Source organism: Stegodyphus dumicola, chromosome 6 (genome assembly GCF_044657685.1).
Source record: "Stegodyphus dumicola isolate Sdum_Otavi_A_Nest chromosome 6, ASM4465768v1".
NCBI classification, from domain to species: Eukaryota; Metazoa; Arthropoda; class Arachnida; order Araneae; family Eresidae; genus Stegodyphus; species Stegodyphus dumicola.
Genome location: NC_140773.1, coordinates 83,334,819 through 83,350,648, shown reverse-complemented (window position 1 = coordinate 83,350,648; position 15,830 = coordinate 83,334,819). Strand labels below are relative to the sequence as shown.

At 33.0% G+C, this 15,830-nt stretch overlaps 1 protein-coding gene across 5 annotated transcripts in view; it reads right to left on the bottom strand.

Annotated features, from left to right (window-relative positions):
• Positions 1 to 15,830, bottom strand: part of LOC118183211 (ribosomal biogenesis protein LAS1L) — a 163,453-nt gene that overhangs the window by 127,375 nt on the left and 20,248 nt on the right. For 4 of the 5 annotated variants that reach the window (XM_085818617.1, XM_085818615.1, XM_085818616.1 and 1 more), the window contains 2 exons: positions 1,743 to 1,883; positions 1,579 to 1,651 (listed from right to left, as the gene is read on the bottom strand). In XM_085818617.1, coding sequence (XP_085674743.1) covers positions 1,579 to 1,651; positions 1,743 to 1,883 — 214 coding nt within the window. Of the gene's footprint in view, positions 1 to 1,578; positions 1,652 to 1,742; positions 1,884 to 7,046; positions 7,081 to 15,830 lie in introns of all 5 variants that reach the window. The other variant, XM_085818619.1, reaches the window with a different exon arrangement.

Sequence of the window (15,830 nt, the reverse complement as noted above, 5' to 3'; positions counted from 1 at the left end):
TTATTATTTGCCTGGAAAGAGAAGCTAGTAAGAGAAATTCTTCAATCAAAACGTAACTCTTAATAAAACTAAGTATGCTTAATTAACAATTAATAATTATAAGTAATTATAAATTGTATAATAAAGTTTAATAAAAATATAGTTTAATAAAAAGTTTTCAAATAGTTAACATTAAATTACACACAATTTTTAAAACACTTTATTTTATTTTACACTTTATATTACACTTATAGTATGAGGTGGAAAAAATTAAAGGGGCAGATATATAACTCTACTGGCTCTAATAAAAAGAGCTCAAAGTCAGTGCTGGACATCATAACACTGAAATGTGAAAAAATTTTGCACCCGCCCTTTCAGCAAACTTGAAGTGTTAAAGAATGATTCAAATATTATACAAGCAGTTAGCTAAAATTTCCATGCGTCAAAGGTGGAATAAAATCACTGAGAAGGCATCTGACAGATTGTGGAGAGCCTATTTCCAAAATTTTCAGTGATTATTCAAGTTTTTTTACTTGTCATACACAAACAATACTTTTATCCCCATATTAGGAATACCTCTTTATTGTATAAAGAACGCACCACTACAGTTTTCAAAAATGTAGAAATTTTGAAATACTCAGGCTGAATGTCAAAATTTGGTCAATAAATTCACTGTTTTGATTTATTTTAAATGTTTCGTTTTAAATAATCATTTCATTTTAAATAATTTTATGTAATAAATTTCAAGACACTTTGCTTGCTAATTTGCAACTTCATGTGTCTGCACACTCCAATTTTTGGTTACGAAATTTTGCAAAAAACAGTACAGGTTATTCAAATAAATACAGTATTATTTAATTCCTGTTGTCAAATCACAATTTCTATTTTCACCTGAATGAAAAGTAAAGTTTCCATAGGCCATTTCTGAAAGCTCAAGTGTTGCTCAGCACAGCTCTAACTCCTCAAGCATATTATTTATATGTTTGCATAATTATCCAAATTTTGCATTATATCCAGTATATGTGTATATGTACTTGCTATATATAAATTAAAATCATGATAGTTTTTTTTTGTTTTTAATTACAGGTCTAGGATATGTTATAATATATTTGATTACAGTTATATTAACAAATTTCCATGATCTCAAAAAAGTATAAAACATTTTATCATTTTAAAGACTTTAAATAAATTGCTGATATACTAGGTTGACCAAAAAAAATTCTGAAACAGTCATGGAGAAGAGAAACAGTGCATTAATCATTTTCCCACAATTTTAAATTCATGTGCAAAATTTTTAAGGCAATAATAAATAAATTAAAAACTAAACATATTTTATCATTTTAAAGACTTTAAATAAATTGCTGATATACTAGGTTGACCAAAAAAAATTCTGAAACAGTCATGGAGAAGAGAAACAGTGCATTAATCATTTTCCCACAATTTTAAATTCATGTGCAAAATTTTTAAGGCAATAATAAATAAATTAAAAACTAAACATATTTACTTTTGGCTTATAACTAAATAAATACATGTTACAGTATACACAAATGCAGTCAGAGTTTCACAATAAAAAGTCTAACGTTCTAAAAAAATTCTTACTCTTTTTGCAATGACAGACAATCTTTTTTTATTGAATGAGTTCTGACGAAGTTCAAAAATCAAATTTATAAACCTGTAAAATTTAAAAAAATTAAAAAGATAAAACATTAAATGCATATGATCAACATTCATTGATATTTTAAAATTATAACCAAAATTCCTACCTAACAAGAGCCATAGCATAAAACATTTGAATTTCATTTTCTTGACAAAGAGTTGCATTACTTTCAAATAAAGCATCTTGAATAACAGCTCTAACTATTACAGCAGTAGCTTCTACAGCAGTGGGCAATGAAGGATGACACCTTAAATAGCAAATTATATGCACAATTAAATAAATACAATTTTAAAAAATAATTTGTATGAAAATTTAAAGTAATATTGCCTGCATATGAGGGGAAAATAATACAGATCTCATCATCTAGATTGCAATTTTCTTCAACAATCATTTTGACTAGGTATTTTCAAATATTCTTTAATCAATGGCTTTGGAAGCGAGCTGAGAATTTAAACTAAAGTCAGTTATTTTAAGTACTAGACCAGTGGTTCTCAACCAAGGGGGAAATTCCTTTGGTTGAGAACCCCTGTATCAGACTCAGTTGTCAGCTATCAACAATTAATAGTACTTGCATCTTCTGAAATTTTTAATACATATAGTATATATGTAGTTTAAAACTTTTATAAGAACACTATTCTCTCTTAACAAATTTATTAATTGAGAACAGTCTTGTTTTAAAAATATAATAGCTTTGTTTCTGTTGAATGTTACATGTCCAATGCTTTCAGCAAAATCAAACTTGGAATTTCCCACTTGATAGTTCAGTAATTCTACCATATCCTAAGTTTATTATATAATTAACAAGGAAATTAACCAAGGAAAATGCTCTCAATGCAACAGTTGTTGGCATTTACACGTGTTCACCATGTCCTAAGGGGGGGGGAACAGCTTCAGTCAAAGGCTGCACTATATAGTGATAACAGATGATAATTATTAGAAAAAATTTTTTTCATGCATATGGATAAAACGCAGAGGCCTTATTTTAGGGCTTGCCTATAAATTTAAGTCCAATAAAAAATAACTTTTTATTTAACTCTATCATAAGATATCCATATTAACTACTTTTAATTTGTAGCTATACAACAAATCATTGATTTTACAGTCCAATATCCAAAACAACAAGAAGTTGCCTGCTTTCAGTTTCTACGTCCTCTCCTCATTGTAACAGGATCGTTTATAGCCATGCATATTTATTGCCCAATTGTCTACATCGGTGGTAGGGCTAATCGATCCAACAGGCTGAAAAACACCTAATCCAGTGGGCCAGCTGTTCAGTTGATGGTGAAAAGAAAGAAAGGTGGTAGGGCTAAAAGCCAGCTCATATTAACATTCTTTGGGCAACTTCGGCTGATTATTTAACTTAAATTTTATGTTTCTGTGCTGAGTTGTAGCAAAAGTATTGGTTTAATTTTGTAAGCACCAGGAGTGTCTACTGTAAATCCAGTTCTTGAGTTGAATAAAAGAGGCTTTCCAGCTTTCCACCCTTCACCTGCTTTATTATTGATACAGTTTGAACTTAATAGTCGCTTCACGGTTCAAGTTAAGATCTAGCCAATAAAGTAACTTTAATTTAGCTATAATCTTAACATTTGGCTCCCAAAAATTTATGAACCATATCATAAGACAGCAAAAAATTTTGTATTGGCTCCTCCAAGGCTTCAAGTTCCACCAGCATTGGTTAACCCAATGGAGGGTTTTGGCTTCATAGTCGAGACCACGTGGGCGGGCCACTATAAAACCTGCTGCCACTTTTGATGGAAAGAGTGCCGTTATGTTGTTCTTGGAACATTTGGATTTCATGTCACTGCATGTCATATTATATCCTGTTCTGGAAATGCAAAAGTTACAACTGCCACAGTGAACTTCAAAGGCTAAGCATTACACTGGTATAAAGGCATGAGCAAGTTCTTGCTAGTGAGCCAGGAAGTGAAGCGTGGGAAATGTCTAAAAATGCACTGATGAAAGTATTCCCAGTGGTAAAGGATCAAGCTAAATTAGAAGATGAACTTTTCAGCTAATAAACAGCTTTAGAATAAGGTTGAGGAAGTGACCGAATCTATTTTAAGGAAAATTCAGGTTTTCAATATGTTGTACAACAAGAGGCCATATATGAAGTAGTCAGAGTGATTGTACCGCCGCTGCCTACCCTAATTCAGAACATTTTCGAGGTGAGAAATCGTACTATGCTCAGAAATCTATTTCAATTAGCAGTAAAGTTTGAAAGTGGCAATCATAGGAAAGCATGCATACAACAGGATATGGATAGAGGGCTGACTGCCCACATCCCACAAAGTTTTTCAGATCCCCACCCCAGCAAAGCCACAAGGTAGTCAGAACAGACAATATCCGTACTATCAAATGGATGCAACCGTACGAGGTAGTAATAAAAATAGTGGTCAGAAAAAGAAAGGTTTTGCCGATTGCAAGATTTGGTGAAAAATCGTTCTGGCTTTGTAACTATATGAGTAAGCCCCACAAGAATTAAACAGGGGATGGAAGAACAAAATTCATGGTTACCCATAATGCAAGAAAGTTCCTGTACAATTAAATTAAATTAAATACAGTGGTCATCAAGAATTTGGCTCTGCTGGAAATCTTAATTTTGTTAAATAATGTACCAGCTACTGCTTTGTTAGGCACTGAAATGCCAAATGCAGCTTTCTTTTTGCAAAACTTTTTCAAGAAAAATGTTAAGAGATACCATGTGTTTAAGGTGACAAGAAATGATCACTGTTCTGGGCAAACAATGCATATGCCTCCAGAAAGTGGGTCTGCATGTTCAAATTAAAAATGAGGAACAAAGTAGTAAAACATTTGCTAGTGTCAGTAGTATTTACATGTGATGGGTGCAAAATTGAATTTTTAGGATGCCACATTACAGGTACAGATGGACAAGATACAGGAAGAGGAAATCCAAGCACCAGAAATGGAACTCAGCCATCTGTCAAAAGAAGAGAAGCCTAAGCTAGAAATACTGATATGAAAATTTTCACAACTATTTGATTCCAAGCCCGGCTACACCCAAATTGTGAGCCGCAAAATAGACACAGGAAAGAATCCCCCTGTAAGAGCTAAGCACTACAGATATGATAAAATGGAGGAAATAATCAAGAAACATATTAGAGATGTTAGAAAATAAAATTATTACCCCCACAAGAAGTCCACATACGTGTCTTGTAGTGTTATGCTATAAGAAAAATAATAACCTGTCTTTGGACTATAAATCATGGCAATTTGCTGTCAATTATCATAAACTCAATAGTATTACTAAATATCCAATATACCTGCTGCTAATAATGGAAGAAATCATATGGAATATAGAATTCAAAAAATACACAACAGCTATAAACTTAACTTACGGCTATTTTGGATCGACGTGAAGTCCCAAGATGTACAGAAAATGGCATTCATCACCAAATCCAGTGCATATGCCTTTTTAAGGATGCCATTTGGACTATGTGGAACTCCATTCCACAGAGCAATGGATATTCTTTTAAAACTCGGGCTAGGAAAGAGTACACTTTATGCACTTGAATGATATAATTATTACTAGCAAAACAACTGACCAACACATTGAACATTTAAATGAAGTATTTTTGCTGTTAAAGAAGCTGGCCTCAAAATAAATGCCTTGAAGAGTAGATTTGTCGCAAAAGAACTTTGTTACATAGGGTATAAAGATTTCCCAATAAGGAACTGAAGTGAAGCATTCAAAAATAGTAGCCACCAAAAACTAAAAAGAAATTATCGTTTCTTGGTGTGTGTTCTTATCACAGATTGTTTATAAAAGACTTTGCGAAAATTATTTAACGCTTACTAATTTTGAAAAGAAAAAAAAAAAAAAAAAAATTATGTGGACTGCAGACATAACAACTTGACACAGCCATTTGAACAACTTGACACTAATTCAGGCTCCAGTGCTAAAATTCTCGGAAGCAGATCAGAACTTGGATATTACAGCAGATACTTCGCAATTGGCACCATTCTGTCTCGAAACGGTCAACCAGTGGCATACTTTAGCAAAACCCTAAATGCAAACAAATTATACAGCCACAGAAAGGAAAACGTTAGCAGTTCAGAAGTTTTGAGCCTAATATGGAAAGGCACTAATAACAGTGTTCTCAAACCATACTGCCATTGGGCAGCTATATTCAGGCAAGAACTTATCCCTAAGGCTCTTCAGATAGGCCTTTAACCCTTCTGCGATGGGAAGAGCAAACGCACACTTATCAGCGAGGCCGGCAGTCTCTTTCACGAATGTCAGTCCAGGGCCGGAAGATTTTTTGCTATTAAGCTTAAATTCATAAAATTACCGAATATCAACACATTATTTAATAATGTTTTGTAGAGTATTTAAATGGCATATGCTTTATATTTTTATAGATACTTTATTTCTTGTTTAAATATATATTTTACACACATTACATAAGCATACCTTTCTGTATCCCTTTAAATCCTTTTTTGCTACTATGTAGAGTCTTTTAGGATTACTATGTGAGGTTCTATTATGTTTTCCATTGCTTTTATTTCGGAAAGCCTTTAGTGTACTTATATACCTTATACAACTTCAGTTTATTATGGCAAGCAAGCATTTATTTACCAGACGAATGATAAATGAGCTAATTACTGATACGAATGAGAGTGATGATTCATTTCCTAAAGAGTTAGAAAGCAGTATTTCTAGTAATTCTTATATGGACATTTTGTCAGAGACTGAGCTCATTTAGTTTACGTCTATCATCCAGTTTACGTGAAAGATTTTACTTTTTGTAAAGACTTTCTTGTATTTATTTTATTAATTTAAAAGTTTATTATGTATTTTATCAATTAAAACTTTGGAATAATTTGAATAGTGTTTCCGAAAATTTCTCAAAGTGAGCATTATATATATATATATATATATTTTCATGTAAAGGAAAAAGATATTTAAACGCTAATTTCAACATATATGATAGCTTAAAGATCCATTATAAGGCATGCCATTTGGAAATATTAATTTCCTCTTGGGTTAAGGGCTTAAATTGTGAGAATACATTTTAATATTAAGCAAACAACAGCAAAATAAAATGTTATTGTTGATGTGTTATCTAGAAAAGCGGTCGTCAACCCTCTGAACTTCACGGACTACTATAACTTTATATTTGGCGAGAACCACTAATATAAATTAAAAAAAAAAAAAAAAAACTTAAATCAGACCTTAAAAACAACATTCACCTTTCCAACACATGTAATTCTAATTTTCATTCGTTAATATAATTTTCGAAACATTTGGTTTTCCAGCAGCACGCCTTTATGGAAATACAGGTTACGCCCCTGATTATAAGTAACAATTAAAACACTCTTTAACAACTCACCGATACACATATTTTGTTCACATTGAAAAATTACATGAAAAGTACAAAAATCTTACCTTCTTGTACAGAAAGCTTCACATTTCCATTTCCCTGAAAAGGAATTTCACGAAAAGCAAGAACAAACCAGCAAACGCAAAGCAATATCAATAAACTGAAAGTATTATGCCACCAATTTTTAATTATAGTAAACATAATAATCATCGCTTACTCAGCAATGGCACTATCGATCAGCAGTTAGACAAAACAAAGATAGAAACTTCCAGTGATGTAATTATAAATAAGAATGCAGATGGTTCTCGTAAAAATTCATCAAGTTTCATATTCACTCGGAGGAAAACTGTGTTACTAATGACTACAATAGCATTTGTTTGTTATTCAAAAGGAAAGAGAATTCCAGTTTGCGGTATTATTGGTAACAGCAGCATTATCCACGAATGCCAACTTTCAAATGATGTCTCACTTTCAAATGTCGCTAGAGAGACTTGTAAAAGTAGCTAAAAAGTCGCTAAATTCAGAAGGAATTTCGCTAAAATTTTTTTTAAAAAAAAGTACAGTCAAAAGTTGTTAATCCGGACTCGTCGGGACATCGGCTATTCCGGATTATAGATCATCAGTTTAAATCTCATAAGATGGCATGTAGAAATTCTAAAATTAAAAATATGAAACCAGGACAATTATGATTTAAAGGGTATCAAAATTTACAAAAAAAAAAAAAAAAAAAGCTTAATATTTATTTATTTACTTTATTAAACATTTCTTTCAATGTAAGTTGTTTAAGTTGCTTCGTTTTATGTGATAATACTTTCTCTTTAATTCTATAAACAGACATAATTTCTTGTTCAGTTACAAAGTTCCGCTGTTCAAGTTCCGTTAATTGCTGTGCCGAGAATACCGACTAACTTGTCAATCGAAATTTTTTCGTTTTCACTAACCTCTCTGTCACATTCTTCATGTCTTTATCCATTTTTTGCAGCAATTCCACTTTTTGTTTGATGGACATCGAAACTTTCGTTTTGTATTTTCGTTTCATACTTTCGTTTTGTACGATCCTTTGGGAGCTCCAGAATCGGAAATTCTATTTGACATAATCGAAAGTTCAAGTTTACTTTTATAGTATTGCTCTTACAGGCTGCAAAAAATAATAAGCCGGATCCAATTCGATAATTAAGGAACAACGCAATCATCAACATTAACTGAAATAGATAATTTTAGCTTATACCATTCGTTATACATAAAACGCGCACGCGAAAACGTATTCTGCACTTGCGCACACGCATATGCGCAGTCGTAAAAAATGTTACACGCACGAGTAAACGCCTATGCGCATGTGTCAACGCTGCGCATGCGCAGAAAATTTTTAGCTTTGAGGTCCGTATTATGGGTGTCCGAATTAACGACTTTTGACTGTATTATGCATATTCCATAACAGGTTTTGTTACTTGTCATTTTTTAAACCAAATATTCATAAAAATATAAATAATGTCCCACATTTTTCTGCAGACCATCAAAAAAGTTTTTACGGACCACCGGTTGGCGACCGCTGATCTAGAATACAGCTAGATGAAAAGGAAAAAATTACTGAATATCCTACATTAACTTCAAAGATAACTGACTCGCAAAGTACAATTACTGCTGAACTGAACTTTGCAGAATTTCATGATTTGCCTATTTCAAGCTATGTTGGCATAAGAATGATGCTAAAGTTTGTGACGCAGTATATTTTCCCCACAGAAATTTATGTATCAGGTCATGCCATATGTGTCAGCTAGTTAATGATATTAATTATCATCGGGCCTGGTACTTAGATAGCATAAAGACCACCTTTCTTAATGAATTGGTCAGAATCAACTTACTGAGCTCATACCCACACAGTCAAATTAATAAAAATGGATACTTGCTTGTTACTGTAGACCATTTTTCAAAGTGGGTAGAGATAGTTCCCGTCAAAAGATTTACCTAAAAAATTGTCTCTGATTTGTTCTTAAATAAATATATATCAAAGTATGTGCCCTACCCCCTCCCAAAAAAAAAGTAATTTCAAATAATTGAAAGCAATTCATAAAAAAAATTTTCAAAAACTTATCTGCCGTGCTTAGCATAAGGTATGTAAAGATAGTCCCATATCATCGGCAGTCTAATACAGTGGAATGAGTAAATAAAAATACCGTCAAAATTATTTGTAGTTATGGAGAAAATTACCACAATCACTGGGATGACTGTGAAAATGAGCTAGCTTTTGCACTCAAAACAGAAAAACATGATACAACTGCAAAACATAATCTGAACTATTTCTCAGGAGAAAATCATTAATTCCCTTGGACAATTTTTTTTTTTTTTTCATACAACAGAGAAAACAGATTTCAAAATGCAAAATATTCAAAAGATGATTAAAGTGGCGATAAGAAAACTCAGATATGGCAAGGGGGAAGCAGTACTACAATGATAAAAAGAGAAGGCAGGTGGGATATAAGTTTAGAGATAAACTTCTCAAAGGAAAGCACACATTATCATGTGCTCAAGAAACCAGAATAGCTAAATTTGTGCTGTAATTTGAAGGCCCATTCATGATTGGCAGAATTCTATAAATGACTTCCTATCTCAAATGGCAAAATGGGCAACAAAGGTGTGGCAGATATAGACCAGATCACGCCCTATTATGACCATAAAGACATGGCAACATTTAAAAATTTCAAGCAGGAAACGGGTAATGAAGCTAGTACCAGTGCTGCAGAAGCGTGGGGAGTTTACAGCCTGGAAAACAAAAGAAGGGTAACTTCAAAAGAAAGCAAAGGTGTATGCAACCAGCAGAAAGAGAGAGAGAACATTATAAAAAAAAAAAAAAAAAAAAAAAAAAAAAAAAAAAAACCATAGCCAGCAATAGGAAATCAGCAAAAAGAGGAAGCAGTGCAGGAAGTTTCGTGAGAAACCACCAAAACATCTTCTGGGGGGGGGAAGAAGGTCAAGTGCCGGCTTCAAGGGTTAGCGGCGCTCCTTCCCGCAGATGTTTAAGACATAATCAGCCTACTGAACTGACGTCTCCACAGCAAGCAAGGCAATGGGAACTGAGGAAATGCATTTTGGAGAAAGTTCACAAGAAAAGCCAGCCAAGGGCGAAAAAGCGAGAAGGGTTCCATAAACTAGAAACAGGGGTCTGGAATTCCAGTTCCTGAGATGTAGGAGAAAGGTCTGGGGATTCGCTGATAGAGAAAGCAAAAGAATTGAAAGAGGAAGATAGAGGAAGAAAAGGAACCCTTTGACGCACGGTGGTCGCGTCCTGAAACCTCCAATTTTCGAATTTTTTTCTCCTCTTCCTTCCGAAATTTTTGAGCGAAAATCAATTGATTACTGATCTTTTACCTCTAAATAACACACAATTAGAACAGAATCGTACATGTTTTAGGTCTTAGTACTTCAAAACAGATGCCTTTTAAAATTTGTTTTCAATGAGACAAAATAACTTCCTTTTATTTATATAAACAACTTTAAATTTTAAATGTTATTCATCGCACATCATGATTTCTATCATAAACAATACAAAATAGCAATAATTAAACTGCATATATAAAAAAACCCTCTATATCAGTGTTTCTTAACCTTTCTAGCGAGTTGCACCCCATTGAAAAATGTGTTTTATATTTTTTTAGTCTAGAAAAATACATTTTTTGCGAAACTTATTGTTTATTGAAAAACATTGTACATTTTATATAAATACAAAACAATATTATTTTTATTAATGACTAGTCTGTTGTTGTTTGTTCATTATTATACTGGCGAAGCGAGGTTGCTTTTTTGAAAGACATACGCGTAAGTCACCACTTGCATTTAAGCGATTTCTCGCTTTAGATTTTATATGCAAAAACGATGAAAATCCCATTTCGCACAAGTAGGCGGTAGCAAAGGGTAAGAGTAACTGCAGTGCTCCGTTCGCCAATTCTGGATAACGTTGTAACTGTGAACACCAGAATTGTTGCAATTCTAATTGTTCAAATTCCATTTGAACATGTCCACTTGCTTGCATTTCAATAAGTTGATCTTTTTTCAGATCACTATCATCCATCAAATTTAAGTCAAATAGAAATGGATCCAGTTTCCATCTCTGAGTTTTGGTAATATTTCCGGTAGAAAAATATCCATTGAATGATTCTCTCAATCGTCTCAAAGGTATTACAATGTCGGGTAATGTCGTCTCAAATGTATTGCATTCTTTTCATTTTTTGCAATAACAGAATCAAGCAAGGGAAAGTTTGCAAAATTCCCCTTTTCTACTCGAAGTATCCAAATTTCTAATTTTGCGATAAATGAAGATGATTTTTCACTAGATATTATTATATTTATACCAAATCCTTGCATTGATTCATTTAAATGGCTAAATATGTCTGTTACACAGGCCAGCCTCAGCATTGCATCATTACTCTCAAAATCTTTTACTAAATAACAATTTTGACTAGTCAGTAATTTCCTCACGCAATTCAAAAACTCTGTTAAGCATGCGACCCTTAGATAACCATCGTATTTCGGTGTGATATAGGAGCACAGTATGATCAGCACAGATTTCTTCGCAAAATGCACGAAAAAATGCGATGATTAAGCGCTCGCCGTCGGATGTATTTTACTACATTTACCGCTGTAGTTAGATGTTGTTTAAAATTTTCTGGCAATGCTTTCGACGCAAGTGCATGACGATGCAACATGCAATGCATTATTATAACTTCTGGTAATTCTCTTTTCATGTGTGAAAAAAATCCTGAATTTTTGCCTAACATTGCTGGGGTTCCATCAGTGCATATTGAGCCAATCACATTCATTGGTAATTGATATTTGGTAAAAAAAATCTTTGATGCGATTGAAAATATCAATTCCTCTCGTATTCACCTCCAGTGGTTCACAAAATAGAAATTCTTCTATCACCTCTTTTTCCTTCACATACCTGACAAATACCAAAAGTTGGCTACTATCAACATCAGTTGACTCATCCAGTTGCATGTTTATTTTTAGTGGACTGATTTTCATGTCTTCAATTACTTGCATTAAAATATCTTCACTGAGATCTTGTATTCGCGATCATATAATATCATTCGATAATGGAATCTGTTGGATTTTTTTTATGTGATTCCGAATCTAAAACTGTTTTAGCAATAATTATCTATACAAATCTGTGAATCCGTAGATTTCATTGGAGTAGCACATGTTGAACTCAGCGCATGCGCAAGTTGGGATAACGTTCTCCGCTTGTATCGTCGTTTCGTGGCTATTGAGGTTTCTCGAAGGTCACGCTTGTATTCCCACAAAGTTTTTTTTCTTTTCGCTGTCACCTAGCTGCCTGTTCGCGTTCATTTGTAGTGTTCCATGCCTTTTCGTAGCATAGTGTATATGCCCATCGGCACCGGTTCTTTCCTGTGTCTTTTGCCGATAAGTGAGCTAGGTGCTACCAATTTTTATGAGCTTCAGTATTGGGGACACTACTGCAGATTTCAAATCTTTTATTATAAGAAATTTAATGAATGATATTTAATAATTTTTATGGTTAGGTAGGGGCTTCTCCCGCACCCCCACCCCAGGTTAAGAACCACTACTCTATATGTATGGCGTTTGTTTTGTGGTTTCAGGGCGCGACCACTGCCTCACTAAAGCATTGTGTCACAATGCTCTAGAGGCTCGGTGGTCGCACTTTGAAACCATTGCTCTTCACAATGGCATTTGCTTGCTTCTCAAATAGGAATGTTTATTTTTACCCGGATATAGATAAGGGGTTTTGAAATCACAGAGTTATTTTATTACTAAACAATACATGCACCTGCCCAGTAAAAAGGTCTTTCTTTTGCAGAGACTTTTCTCTGACCTCAACAGACTTGCTCCCCAAGCTAGTATTGTGATTTCATAAATTATTTTCTGTTTCATAAATTATGTTCTGTTTAAATTTAATGTAAATATACTTTGCTGTAATTAAAAATAGAAATTGCGTAAAGGTTTATTTAAATTAAAAATATTTTCTGAATATTTTGAAACGAAATACGAATAAAATAAGTATGAATGGGAAACGAATGATCCGTACCAAAGCCAAAAAGACCAAGCCCCCCCCAGGGTTCTTAGCCACATTTTAGTTCAAAAAATAAGCACCTATAAGCACTTTTCAAGCACATTTTAAGAAAAAAAATAAGCACCTGTATAATTATATTATACACAACTGCATAACCTTAAAAATTAGACTCGTAATTTAAAATATGAGAAATGCAGTATTTGTTAAGAGAGAATAAGCATTATCTCAACCAGGGAAAATAATTACTTTTTTTTTTTTTTTTTTTAAATTTTAAATAACAGTTCGATTTACAGAACTAGTTTACAATGAGAGAAAAAAAAAAAAAAAAAAAAAACTATGCAGAACTAAACTATATTACAAGATTTAATGATGAAATTTCAGTTCAAAATAGAGGAAATAAATAATAATAAGGTATATTTATTCTATTCGTTTGGAACTTATTAATAAATACAATTTATTTTTCCACTTATATTGATATTTAACTAATTTAAATCTATATTCTGAACATTTTCTAAATTTTCATCGTATATCAGTTTTCCCTTAACAGATATTGCAAGCAAAGTAATTTAAGTAAAAAAGAGGAACATGTCTTAAATCAGAAGACAGAAATTTGCTTCATGCAGTCATCCCTTAACAGTAAAAGCTTAACTAACCGCATACCTGAAAATTGGCGAATATTCGGACAGTCGAGCATAACTTCAAAAAGAGGAGTGGAGGGGGGATAGACTGTAGCGGTTCTTCAGATTTTTCCGCTAAATAAATGCTTTTGACATTTCGATATGTGCATCATATAAAAACAAACCAACGGAACAGAAAAATATTCTGCTTAGCAAGCACAACTCTTTTAAGTGTTCATAAACAAATCTCGGACCGAACATCAAAATTAATTATCTCTGCAAAATATCTCAAATGTTATTGCACAATACGTGGGCGGTAATTCTTCCTTACATGATATTACGCAATCGGATTCAACAGCTGTGGGTATTGAGACAATAAAGAACTAAATAAAGGAAAAGAAAGAGACTTACCAATCTGGGGTGTTTTTCATTCTAATTTTCAACAGACTGCGTTAAATTTCCGGAATAGAATCATTCTTCGCTTGGGTTGGTAGACCGCAGAACTTTTAGTCCTATTCAATCCAGATTGGAAAGTGACAAAAAAAAAAAAAAAGGTTCGTTGCTTGTTTTGCAGCGAACTGTAACAGTTTCAATATTCGAGATTTTGCGGAGAAAGGGGAGAACCTCCCAATCTTCGTACTGTATAATGTATTGGCCAAAAACATTAAATTATTTTGACTATTCGATTACTTTCCCTTTATTTAAGCCATTCCAAATATTATTCCTTACAAAGCTAATCTGTGTTAAAACACAACCATTTTTGGAAGTTTACTAATACTTCAGCAGATACTGCAACTATGTTATTATAAACATTCATACATATACAGTCAAAAGTGGTTAATCCGGACTCATCGGGACTTCGGCGATTCCGGATTATCGATTTTTCCGGATTATAGATCATCAGTTTAAATCTCGTAGGATGGCATGCAGAAATTCTAAAATTAAAAATATGAAACCGTAATTTATGAAATAAAGAACAATTATGAACTAAAGGGTATCAAAATTTACAAAAAGAAAAAGCTTAATATTTATTTGTTTACTTAAATAAACATTTCTTTCAATGTAAGTTGTTTAAGTTTTGCTTCGTTTCATGTGATAATACTTTCTCTTTAATTCTATTAAAGAGACATAATTTCTTGTTCAGTTAGAAAGTTCCGCTGTTCAAGTCCTATAATTGCTGTGTCAAGAACACCGACTAATTTGTCAATCGAAATTTTTTCGTTTTCAATAACCTCTGTTACTTTTCTTCGCTATCAGAAGAGAATTATAATGACGAGGAACTTGTTTTAAATCATATCAAAGACGGAGCATATCGAAATGAAATACTACATTTGGTAAGGAATTATAAGCCAAATAAAATAAAAACATCTGATCTTCAATTATAAGCCAAATAAAATAAAAACATCTGCCCTGAAGATAAGGATAGTGCTGACAGATAACTTTCAATTCATTACGCGCCCGCCACGCGGCGTTCCTCCCGCTGAGCAGCGTGAAATTGATAAACAGATTTCGGATTTCAAAACATACTTTCGCTTTAGATCCTTTACATATTAACAAATATATATCGGAAATTCTATTTGATATAATCGAAAGTTTAAGCTTACTTTTATAAAATTGCTCTTACAGTCTGCAAAAAATAATAAGCCGGATCCAATTCGAAAATTAAGGAACAACGCAATAATTAACATTAACTGAAATAGATAATTAGATAATTTTAGCTTATATGTCCATTATAAACAAAACGCGCACGCAAAAACGTATTCTGCACTTGTGCACACTCATATGCGCAGTAGTAAAAGGTCTTACGCGCGCGCGTAAGCGCCTATGCGCATGTGTCAACGCGGCGCATGCGCAGAAAGTTTTTAGTTTTGAGGTCCGGATTATAGATCATTCCGAATTAACGACTTTTGACTGTACTCATAATATAAGCATGACGATCATAATAAACACGAATATGAACTGACCACACGGAACGAGAATGCAAATTATTAAAATCTTGATAGAAATTCAAACGGTGTAACAGCTTTAAATAGTATTAAAATCTTGTAGTTTAAATAATTTAAATAGATGAACATTAAGTTATTTGTGAATGGCAATATTCGAAACCAGACTCGAGTGCCACGTGCGACTCTCGCACGAAGAATGTAATTTATTTTTAAATGTTAGAATATGTTTTCTCTTCTTGT